Source organism: Phycodurus eques, chromosome 12 (assembly GCF_024500275.1).
Source record: "Phycodurus eques isolate BA_2022a chromosome 12, UOR_Pequ_1.1, whole genome shotgun sequence".
NCBI classification, from domain to species: Eukaryota; Metazoa; Chordata; class Actinopteri; order Syngnathiformes; family Syngnathidae; genus Phycodurus; species Phycodurus eques.
Genome location: NC_084536.1, coordinates 11,199,322 through 11,211,785, shown reverse-complemented (window position 1 = coordinate 11,211,785; position 12,464 = coordinate 11,199,322). Strand labels below are relative to the sequence as shown.

Genomic DNA, 12,464 nt, shown 5'->3' with positions numbered 1-12,464 from the left:
TTGTTGTATTTTGTGACTCATAATACGCCACACATTTTCAATCACACTCTTATACTACGAAGCCACGCTGTTGTAACGTGCAGAATGTGGCTTGGCATTGTCTTGCTGAAAAAGACAGTTCTTGGATGGCAGCATACGCTGTGTTGCTCCAAAACCTGTATGTACCTTGCAGCATCAATGGTACCTTCACAGATGTGCAAGTTACCCATGCCATGGGCACTGACACACAACCGTACCATCACAGATGCTGGCTTTTGAACTTTGCGCTGATAACAATCCAGATGGTCCTTTTCCTCTTTGGCCCGGAGGACGTGATGTCCATAATTTCGAAAAACAATTTCAAATGTGGACTCATCAGACCACAGCACACTTTTCCACTTTGCATCAGTCCATCTCAGATGAGCTCGGGCCCAGAGAAGCCGGCGGCATTTCTCTGCGTTGTTGATATGTGGCTTTCGCTTTGCATGGTAGAGTTTTAACTTGCATTCGTAGATGTAGGGATCAACTGAGTTAACTGACAACGGTTTTCTGAAGTGTTCCTGAGCCCACGTGGCAATATTCTTTACACCACAGGTGTCAAACTCCAGGCCCGGGTGCCAGATGCGGCCCACCACATCATTTTATGTGGCCCATGTTTCTTGCTAAAATCTGTTCCAAAATGAATACCTTTGAGACTGCAAGCGTTTTATGTGACCAAACCAGTTTTTAAAATAAATTGAACAACGGTTTAACAAATAGTTTTCCTTGACTGCATAGTTAAAAACTTGTTTTCTATACATTTTTGGGGTGTATACTGTATGTAATAATGTCTGTATGTCATGAGGAGATTATACATTCATATCATTTTACAGTCATAAAAGCCCTCTAAGGGAAACCATAACTACAGTGTGCCCCAGGACAAAAATGAGTTTGACACCCCTGCTACACAATGCTGCCAATTTTTAATGCAGTGCAATCTAAGGGATTGACGGTCATGGGGGTTCAATGTTGCTTTTCGGCCGTGGCACGTCCGTGCAGAGATTTTTCCCGATTCTCAGAATATTTTGATGATATTATGGTCTGCAGTTGAGGAAATCCCTAAATTCCTTCCAATTGTATGTTGAGAAATGTCTTTCTTAAACTGCTGGACTATTTGCTCACACAGTTCTTTACAAAGTGGTGAACCTTGCCCATTCCTTGCTTGTGAATAAGTGAGCCTTTTGTGGATGGTCCTTTTGTACCCAATCATGACACTCACTTGTTTCCAATTAACCTGTTCACCGGTGGAATGTTCCAAACAGATGTTTTTTAAGTATTCCTCGACATTCCTAGTCGTTCCAATGTGTTGCGGGTATCAGATTTGTAATGACAGAATATTTTCAAGAAACAATAATGTTCGTCAATTTGAACATTAAATACAGTACCATGAAAAAGTATTCTTCTCAAATTCTTATATTTTTGCATTGTTTCCCCACTTTAATGTTTAATATCATCAATCAAATGTAAATAACAGACAAATATAACCCCAGTGAACTTAAAATGCTGTTTTTAAATGGTGATTTCATTCATTCAAAGTTACCTGTTCCTGTGTGAAAAAGTAATTACCTCCCTTGTTAAATAATTTATTAATTGTGGCTAATCACAATTTTGGGTTAATTTTCGCTAATCACACCCAAGCCTGATGACCTCCAGACCTGTTCAATTAAGAAATAACTTCAACAGAATCTGTCCAGACAAAATCAAGACAGACTAAACATCTAAAAAAGATGCAAAAAAATGACATGATCCAAAGAAATTCCAGAAAAGTCAAGAAATAAAGTAATTGACATTAGTCTGGAAACAGTTATAAAAGCTATTTGTAAAGCTTTCGGATTCCAGAAAACCATAGGGAGAGCCATTATCCTGAAATAAAATAGAACAGTGGTGAACCTTTCCAGGAGTGGCCAGCCTCCAAAGATTACCCCAAGAGAACAGCAATGACTAATCCAGGAGGCCACAAAGGAACTCAGGACAGTTTCTAAAGAACTACAGGCCTCCCTTGCCTTGGTAAATGTCAGTGTTCATGATATAACAATAAGGAAGAGACTGGGCAAAAATGGCATCCACGGCAGAGTTCCATGGCGAAAACTACTGCTGAACAAAAATAACAGAGGCTCGTCTTACTCCCCCCCCCCCCAAAAAACCAACAACAACATCTGAATGATTCCCAAGACTTTTGGGAGCATATTATATGGACTGATGATATGAATGTTGAGCTTTTTAGAAGATGTGTCTCATTACATCTGATGTAAATGTACCACAGCATTTCAGAAAAAGAACACCATACCAACAGTCAAACATGGTTGTGGTGGTTTGATGGTCTGGGGCTGACCTGCTCCTTCAGGACCTGGACAACTTGCTATGATTAATGGAACCACGCTTTGTTATTGACAAGAAAAGAAAACTTCATTAAAACTGGTTGAGAAATTGGCAACTTACGAATTAATTTCAATGTCATTGCATTGCCTTTGATAGGAACGCCGCCCCTGCCAACATGGCCGCTACTTAAGCACATCTGTTATGCCACGAATAGCCGGCTGCTACTACGCGCGCTCACTCGCTAACAAGGGAGCGTCATATAAGACGCCACAATCATTTAACCAATAGGAGCGGAGCAAGGCGTGACCCTGTGCCTGTATTTATACATCCGCGCTGGTGTATTATGAGTCATCGCCTGAGACATTCTCACTCGTGTCCTCTCATCACGTCACCTGTTTGAACGCGGGACCCACTTTTAATCCAAGCATCGCGTCTCCTCCAACAGCCCGACGGGGATTGAGATGTTCCAGTTTAGGCTCGCCACAGCGCTCCAGGAGTTGTTTAAAGCTAACCTCAAGTGTCTTTCCGTCGGGTGGCGAGCGAGCAGCCACGGGTGCTCGGGCGCCGCCTTCTCCTCTTCCGCCGGGCTCAAGCTCCTCCATGGCCCCGCGTACCGGGGGGCGTACCCGGCGGCGGCGGCGTCCGGCCACGTCCGTGACTACTGCGTGAAGGCGGGGGGCGAACTGAAGCTGGACGAAGCGAAGAAGAAGGACGACTGCTTCGAAGCGGCCGCTGACAAGTAAGGCGGCTCCCAGGCGGAGTGGCTCTATCTTGGCTCCCCTTAGCTTAGCTGGCGTGCGGACCTCCTGGTGCTCAACGACAGGTTGCGTTTATGGCGTCACCTTTTGTGTTTTTGCTATTTGTTTTTAAACAAAAGGAAATGAAACCAAAAGTACATGTAATATGCCGCCGAAAGCGAACTTAACATATTTTATGGATCTTTAGCTTCAAACCACAAATACACATGTGCGTGGCGCGACTACTGCTAATACCTAGCTATGACGTCGTAATGGCACAAATAGCTCTTGTTGGTGAGTGCAAAAATGGAAACACGCCATACGAATTTGGACTGTAAATTGCTGTAAATTGGTCCCTTCCCTTCCTAGTGTGTGTCTGTGTAATTTAAAATTATATATTGCGTAGTTAACGGGTAAAAAAGCGCACGTCTATGCAGTGGTGTAACCTGGTGGTGGGAATACACAAGAAACGCAAGTCAAAAGCTACACTCAATGAAAATACTTAATAGTAGATTGTTTAATTACAATATCTGGAAACCAGATTTAAAAAAGATATAAAAAATGAACAGTACCTCGCTCAAATCTGTTTAGCAAGCAGGTAAAATAAATGCATGCTCTATTGGGTTTGAGTTTAGAGATTGACTCTGCCGGTCTACAAACTTGCATTGCTTGCTCTTGATGAACTCCTTTATTGTTTCGGTTCATTATCTTGTTTTTTCAAGGATAGGTAGCAGTCTGCTGATGATTATGTAGATTGTTTATAGTTTTCCTTCCCCTGCAATAGTGTCTAGTATGGTTTAAAACTTCTTAACCATCCTGTTATGCTGCGTGTCAAATTGACTCGATTAAAAATGTAGTTTCCTCATGTTCACATTTGACTTTTTTCTTCTTCTTCCCTGTACACTGTATACTGTATTGTATTAGAATTCCTTGGGTTTTAGCCCCGTATGAATGCAATAATTTAGTACAGAGTTCTACTTGTTGACTGTCTTTGCTGCCTTTTAATATTTTAATCTTGCAGAAATGAGCTACAACTAGATTACAACCTTGCTCAACAAGTAGGTCGAGCTTCTTTCTAGTGTGCAAACATTGCCCTTGTGGTATGTGAAATGACAACATCTTACAATGTTGTTTAAAAGGTGTGTCTCAGCCCAAGGTGCAGATGGGAATGTGCAGTAAAAGCAGTGTTTGCAATTATGGAAATAATTCTGATCATACACAAACAGCATTGGTGGGTTGCACAAAATAACCACTCACTCAAACACATTGTGCAACAATTTAATGTTAATAGCAAATGATAGGATAGGTAATATGCTCATGCTAATATTTGGCAAAATTTCCTCATAGGTTGAGCCCTGGAATTCGACCAAAATAGCTGCTTCAAACCAGACATTTTAGACATTGGACCTTGATACGATTTTGTATGTCAGGTTTTGATAGACATGTCCACCTAATTTTGCATCGATAAGTGGAACTGGTTTCAGGGACAACGTTTTATCAACGTTGTCCCTGAAAGAGATATCAACGTTTTTGATATCCTCTTTGATATGCGGATGTGCTTCTATTTGAATTCCAAAAATATCTTACAAATACCACACATAGAACATTTGCGCATGAACCTTTATCTCACAGGGCTGAGTGTAGGTTACTGTATGAATATATTGGTTATGTCTAAAAATAAAAATCTAAAAGGTCTAAAAATACATGGTATTAACACTGTGGGCTGATCATAGTCAGCCACGTCCTCCCATCACCCCTGACAGAGCAGCGTCACCCATGATCGCAGGGATTCTCTCCTCGAACGGGGTGAGCCCCTCTGCGGCGGTTCTTCCGCCATTTTTTGGCCACACTTTGGCGGTGGGCAGCTGTCCTCCACTTCACATCCCCCTTAATGTCTGACCACTTCTTTTTCAGTTCAGCGTGTGCGCGCTATTCTGTCTCCACAGCATTGACAGCCGCACACGCGCTGTCCCATTCACTCCTCTTTCGCGTGTTAACACCGGAGGACAGCGTGCCAAAGAAGATTTTCTTGCGTGCCTCCACTTCACTGAGCAACTTCACATTCATAAAAAATATTTTTCTTCATTCCCTTGCTCATTTTCCTTTTTTTCTGATCATGCGGAGATCGGCATCTCAGGTGCAGGGTTCATTTAAATATGGTTTGCATATTCAAATATGGGCGTGGACAGGGAGGAGTCGGCTACTCCAACATGTGCGCTCATTTCCACGTTGATTGGAATGTACGGAGGAAATGTGCTTGGATTCATGAGTACGCAGTTTCATACATCTGAATATTTTTGTGCGTACGACGTTTTCTGGATTTGAGCGTACGCCATGTTTTCCAAATCCACGCAAGTCTTTGTACACGAGGCCCCAGGCCCTGCTTTTTCAAGCCAGACACATTCACAGATGCGACAGTATAACGTGAGGATGGTGACCCCAAGTGGACAAAAATAATACCTGCAACTCTCATGTACGTTATTGTGTTTAAAATCTGTTTTTATTTGGTTATTCGTTTAATCGATGGCATAATTGGTAGAATACTAGATTTTAAAAGTATTCAGTAGCTGGACTCCTAATTTGGAGGAAAAGGAATTTATTTTTTACAATTTCATATCACTGTGGCATCATTAGAACATAACCAACCCTTTTGAATCATAATTGTACAGCCTGTCTATTTATTTTTTTTATTTTTATTTTTTTTAATATAAATCTTGCTCTGTGAACAGAGTTGTAAGCCTGCTTGCGAAGTAACAGAAAAACGAATGTTTCAGTTTGATTCAGCTCACATGCTACAGTTTTGAACGTCATTGTGTACCCAACTGTACTGCTTGTTGGAAACGGGCACACGTGGTATTTAGGACACAACAGTTAATGCTGGACACGGTGCCAAGTGGCTAAATAGGTACACCCACTTAAAATCCCAGTGAGCTATCTTGAAAGTTAATTGAGACTGTAGTTCACATAGTAGATTAGCTCGGACGTAATGCGTTTCTGGACAGATAACACGCAACACAGAGGCGTGCTATATAAATATAAAATATGAGCCTTAGGAGCTGGAAGAGCAAAATCAACACATTAGTTATGACACTGTCAAATATCAATCACGCATAAACCAATCCTGAAATGACACTTGAGCTCCAGTAATTTGAAATGGAAGAAAATTGGAAGTTCGTCCCCCTTTTGCAGCTGCACCAAGATTTTGCATTTTACCTGCTAATTGGATTTAATAGAGGTCACTTTATTTAAACATCCATGTATATGCTTTTTTCCCCCCTTATTTATTTCATATTTATCCAACTCATTGGTTTCATTTCTGTGATTATCTTTTTTTGTGTTTACTGATTTATTAGGTCACATTAGCCTGTGTCCATTTTTGGAAACAAACATACCCGTAGGGTGAAGAAGCTCAACGAAGCTTCGGTGGCCTCAAGCTGTGAGTAAACTGACTAATGTGTAACAGCCTCCACCACCACTATGAAGGATTAAGGAATCAAAACAGGTCTCCTGATAATGTGATGCATGACAGACAGAAATAGAAAGGAGAAGCCACTGCTGACATATGTTTGGACAGTGTTCGTGTTAATTTGCTGAGTATGTAACTGAACATACAAAATGATTATTAATCTGGTATTACATAGTGTGGCTTGTGCAAATGATTGTGTCTGAAACACATTTTAAAGTAATCATACACTTGAAGACAGCCAGAACACTGCTAATGGTTTATATTATATTAACAATGGACCTATTAATCTTCCTGTTATGTTACAAGTCACATTGACCCATTTTTAAAGTAAAAACATTTTAAATTCGTTTTTTTTGTTGCTATGAGATATCTCCTTTTTGGCTTCGTATAATGTAATAAATTTGCACATGTAAAAGATGCCTTTATTTTAAATGAAAATGAATAATTATCCTCATTTAACCAGGATCTTAGAGAGGTAATTACAATCCAATCCAACTTTATTTTTATAGTGCTTTAAGAACAGCTGAGTTGGCCAAAGGGCTTAACATAGCATAAAGTAAACAGAAAATAAAAACACAACAAGGAGCGATGCATGTAAATAGCTTAAATAACAGGGATATAAGACAGGTTAAAAACATTTTTTTTTTAAATAGTAGAAAGCACTCTATCCATCGATTTTCAACGCCACTTATCCTGTTCAGGGTCACGGGGTGCTGGAGCCTATGCCGCTGACTTTGGGGGAAAGGCGGACTATACCTTGAACCGTTCACCAGTCAGTCGCAGGTCAGAAAACAATAATAAAAATAAAAATCAACATCTCAAACTGAGGTGTTTCAATTGTGAGTGTTTTGAGAGAAAAGTGTTTCAATACAGGATTTAAAAACGGCAAGTAGTTCACTCCATATTCATTGAAATGCTAAGTAATAGAGTTAATAACTTAGTAATAGAGTTAATAATGAGATCTACACAATGTATATTTGGACTCTTTTTTTTTTTTTGTCCTTTCTTACACTTGGAGATAATAATTATGAATTTGACCCAGGGGCAATATTGCTGTTCCTGAGAAACGAATGTAACAGGAGCTGTATTACTACTATTTCTAGGAGCACACTGCGTGTTTTCCTTGAACTATTCTGTGATGGAGCTACACAGTTTCCGATTTTCCATGGCTGTCTGGTGCTCTGATGCTTCTATTTCCATATCTTGCCTCAATATATCAATGAAGGTCAAGATCGGCCTACCAAGTCTGCTGCTTAAACTATCTCCAAAAACGGCATCTTAAAACTATTAATCTAATTTAAACCTCTCAATCTTGGATGAGACAGAGGTACCTCAAGATGGGAACTGTAATTTTCCATTTATTCTACATACAGTAAACTCTTGATGTACATGAATAGTGAAAAAACATAATTGATGCCGCCTTACACATTCGTTATACTGTAATTGCCTATATTGATAGTTTATATCATAAAATTATTATCCATAACAATTTGCACACTTCAATATCAGAATCAGAATCATCTTTATTTGCCAAGTATGTCCAAAAAACACACAAGGAATTTGTCTCCGGTAGTTGGAGCTGCTCTAGTACGAGAACAGACAGTCAATTTACAGAACACTTTGGAGACAGAAAGACATTGACAAAAAAAGAAAACAGTCACTGAGCAGTAAAGGGTTGCTAGTTATCTGGTAATGCCGGTAAATTTTTTTTTTTTTGTGTGTTTTTTTTTTTTTTTTGACAATTGTGCAAAAAGATGCAGAGTCCTCTAGCACTTAGAGCAGTTCGAATGACTAATATTGCAATAGTCCGGTGCAATGACCAATGTGCAAAGGGCGCTGAGACTTCAAGGAGTGTATGCGGTTTAAAGTGACGAGTAGTGCGATAATCTGGGACAATGTTGGTTGTGCAAATGTTACAGATACTCCTCAATCAGTGTGCATATGGAGCAGATGGTACTCTGGCATGAGTGGCCAGTATATGCAAATAGTGCAGCATGGCGAGACAACTACAGAAATGTGACAACGAACTCAAGTCAAAAAATTGCCAGCATGTTGTAATGGAATTGTAGGTCAGGTGTTTAAGAAGTTGATCGCAAGAGGGAAGAAGCTGTTGGAATGTCTGCTCGTTCTAGTTTGCATTGATCGGTAGCGCCTACCTGAGGGAAGGAGCTGGTGACCGGGGTGCGGAGGGTCAAACGCTGCGGAGATCATCTCTCGTGATTGGTCCGTTTTAGTCACATGCTCTGATGACGTACTCAGCGTGCCCTTTGGTTCTACATACCATCTACGCCGCCGCCTTCTCGATCGATTTTGCAGCATAATTAAACGTATCATCTGGTCATCTAGGTCCATTTGTTCTAGCAGACACTGTTCCACGGTCGCCATTGTTTTTGCTTTGTTCCTTGTTACTGAAAGTAAAGTAAAAATGGTGACTGGAAATGGCCCAAAAAATGCAGAGGAAACTCCACCCTGTGGTGTCCTAGCCAATACCAGCCGTAGCAACACCCCCGACTTGGAGGTGAACTGCAGTACATTTTCAAAACTGCGCGCGTGGGTTGCGCTAGAGTATAAAGGCAAACTACGCGTGGGACAGCCGCAGTGACGTCAGCGCGGTCGCCGTCCGCGCGAGTATAAAGAAGCCTTAACACACACCTAAAGTTAATCCTGTGATGTAGATGTACTACAAACAAACGCACTTAACAGAGACGCTCTGCTTTCACGCCTTGTCTGCATGCTCATCTTGAACAGCTGGTGATGTTTGCGCATTTATTACAGTTCATCTGATACGGTGTAAAAAAAAAAAAAAAATATCCTCAGTGGAAAGGAACCGTCTTATATATCCAAGTGCAGCACACAAACACACACACGTGCGCACATGCATACGCATACACATCAGTTTGCTGAGTGCTTTCCTCGTGCATTAGCAGAGTTTGTTGACTCGCTACCTCTGCTGCTTTTGTAGACAGATGCCATGTAAATATTGCTTTCAAGTTGAATTAGGTACACAAGAGCACTTTGGATGTTCAAGGACAAAGAGTTACCTTGATGTTGGCGCGCTTGTGCAGTGCTCAGACGGAAAGGCTGTGAGGACTTGAAATGCGTCGCATAGCTAATATGCCACATTGTTAGATCAGAAGTACTAAATTTAATGTAGTCATACATTGTTTATCGCTAATCTGGTTCAATTTGTCACCAGTCTGTATATTTCAGATCAGTAATTGTCAAACTGCAGTCCACAAGCTGCAGCTAGGGTGTCTGCATAATTGCAATAAAATGAAAAAAAAAAAAGTGCAACGTACAAATGGGCACAAGTACCAACAGAACAAACATCCTTGCTAAAAACAGTTACTCGTCACCAACCTTTGCTTTGGGCCAATTAAAAGCTCAGATATTAATTATTAATTATTTTACTTACTTATAGTATTTTCCAGAAGTTTATTTTATTTTACATTCACTTGTTAAGATATACTTTCTTCCCTTGTTAAACTTTTACTTTAATTTTACTTTGATAATCACAGTGGTGCCTGAATTGTATTTGTTCCGTGACCATGCGAGTAACCTAAAACACTTTTATCTCAAATCATCTTTCCCGATCAAAATAAATGGGAATGCCATCAATGTGTTCCAGCCTCCTTCCAGCCTGTTTGTAACTTGTATTGTATTTTTTATGAAGAAAAATAGCTCTCTATACTAAGGGTGGAACGTTCCACAAAATCCACAGTTCGGTTCATATCAGCTTTGTGGTTTTCATTTCGGTATACGTTGACTCGTAAGAAAATCAATTATGAGTCTTGTATATTTTGTAATAATATTATTCAAATGTTATTAATCAGAAATATTTGTTCGTTTATCTATGCTAGCTGCATTTAGTGACAGGCAGAACAATTACATACCATTGGATGGCAAAAAGTACAATAAACCTTGGTATCCACCTGTTGCCTTTCATACAACAGAATAAGTTATGAGTCCCTGCAAATATTAACTTCAACTATAACTTTTTGTTCAACTAAACAAGCACAGATTTCACACTAAGTACATTTGTGACTAAATTGAGACAAGATAATTATTTCAGTATTAATACTTTAATGATTTTTTTTGGTGGTTCATCGTGAGAATTTTAAAATGTAAAATGGATGCCTTGACTCAACAAAGGTTAGAAAACACTGATCTAATCATTACTCTCATAAATAAAAGTTCAAGTTATTAAATAAGTCATCCGTATGTGCACATAGGATGACATGTCTGTATAAACAGCAATTTCCTGTGATTTTTAATCTCTTCAATGCAAGATCTCTGGTGGATAAAATGAATGACTTAGACGTCTGTTTAATGCACCCGCGATCTTGCGCTGGAGAGATACAGCCCCCCGGTACACCCGGGTCGCATTTGTCTGGGATGTTATGTGAGTAATTAAAGGCACTTAAAACAGGTATCTGGTACAATTTGCCAGTCTCTTTCAGCTCCCGCTGGGCGTAGCGAATGTTCGTAGAACCTATAGTGCATAAAAAAGAAGGAAATAGTACAAAAAGTGCACTGGAAGAGGTGAGCTGTATGCCACTGCAGCATGATTATGAATCCCGCTCGAGTACTGAGCAGGACGTGCCCCACTGCAAGATGATCGGCTGCTGCATTGCTGGAAGAGCATGAAACAAATAGTGTGTGTTGCCTCATCAACTACTCGAGTGGGAGTCAGCGCGACGGTGCAGCCATGCATGCCGCCATCTTGGCTAGCATTAGCGCTACTGTACACTTTGCCTCAATAGTAAATATTGGGGGGGGGGGGAATTTGCGCGTGCTGAACTGAACAGAACACATGCGGACCGAACCGAAAAAGTCAAAACAAACCGTATGGACCAGTTTTAAAAACCATTGCACCCCTACTCTATAATATACGCACAAACTATATGGAGACAGCTCAGCTCCTCAGTAGGGTAGGCATATTAGTCCTTCACGGAGTATAAAGAATATATGCCTGTGACTATTGTTATTACCTTTCTACGTGTGCTGCTCCACCGTTTGTCTTCAAATATCTGTTGCTTTAAGGGTTATAACTCTTCATTAGCCCATCTATGGTATTTCCCATTATGTGTTAGCATTAATCTAGCGCAGTTGTTCTCAAACTTTTTACATCCAGTGCCACCTCAAAAAACACTTAACTCTCCAAGTATCACCATAATGATAAAAATATACATTGACATAGTAGGCCCAAGTGTTCATCAAAAATAAGGCAAATGTATAACACTTAAAAGTTTAACACAACTGAACTTTTACTGTACTGTGCTTTAAAAGTCTAAGCCACTGTAAATTTGAACATTTAATTCAGTGATTATTTTGAATACCACTAGAGGGACCCCACGTACCACTAGTGGTACTTGTACCACACTGAGAACCATTGATCTTGCAGACTTTAAATCAAAGTTATGTGTAATTCTCTTTGTTTTATGTTTAGTTTGACAGTAACCTTCAACTGGGATTGTCTTTTTTGAATCGTTCAGTACTATCTGCCAAACTGTTGCTTGTTGTAAAGTGAATTCAATAGAGTTCACTGCCACCATAAAGTGCTTGTATCTCAAGTTTTTTTTCTCGCAAGTCTAGGCAAAAACATCGTCTGTTTGACGGCTTGTATCTTGGAAAACACCTAAGTCGGGTCTATCTCATCTCAAGGCACCACTGTATTACGACTTGATCTTGGAAAAATCTGACTTTATTATCATAACTTTACATCTTTTTTTTTTTCTTAAACTTTTCTTGTTTTCGTAACATGATTACTATTTTCTCAAAAATAGGGCACATTTTTAATACATATGGTATAAAGGAACACACTTGGTAGTTATGTTTAATTGGTGTAAGGATTATGAGGGAGTTGGAAATTTTTTACCCTGGACTCAAAAGGTTTGAGAAACCCTACTTTAGATCAAGGGTGG

General features: G+C 39.9%; 1 protein-coding gene across 4 annotated transcripts in view; it reads left to right on the top strand.

The window, feature by feature from the left end:
• Positions 1–2,665: 2,665 nt before the first annotated feature.
• The window catches only part of glsb (glutaminase b), a 43,391-nt gene continuing 33,592 nt past the window's right edge, over positions 2,666–12,464 (top strand). For all 4 annotated transcript variants that reach the window (XM_061692892.1, XM_061692891.1, XM_061692894.1 and 1 more), the window contains exon 1: positions 2,666–3,076. In XM_061692892.1, the coding sequence (XP_061548876.1) occupies positions 2,799–3,076 (278 nt within the window). In that variant the 5' untranslated portion in view covers positions 2,666–2,798. The remainder of the gene's footprint in view (positions 3,077–12,464) is intronic.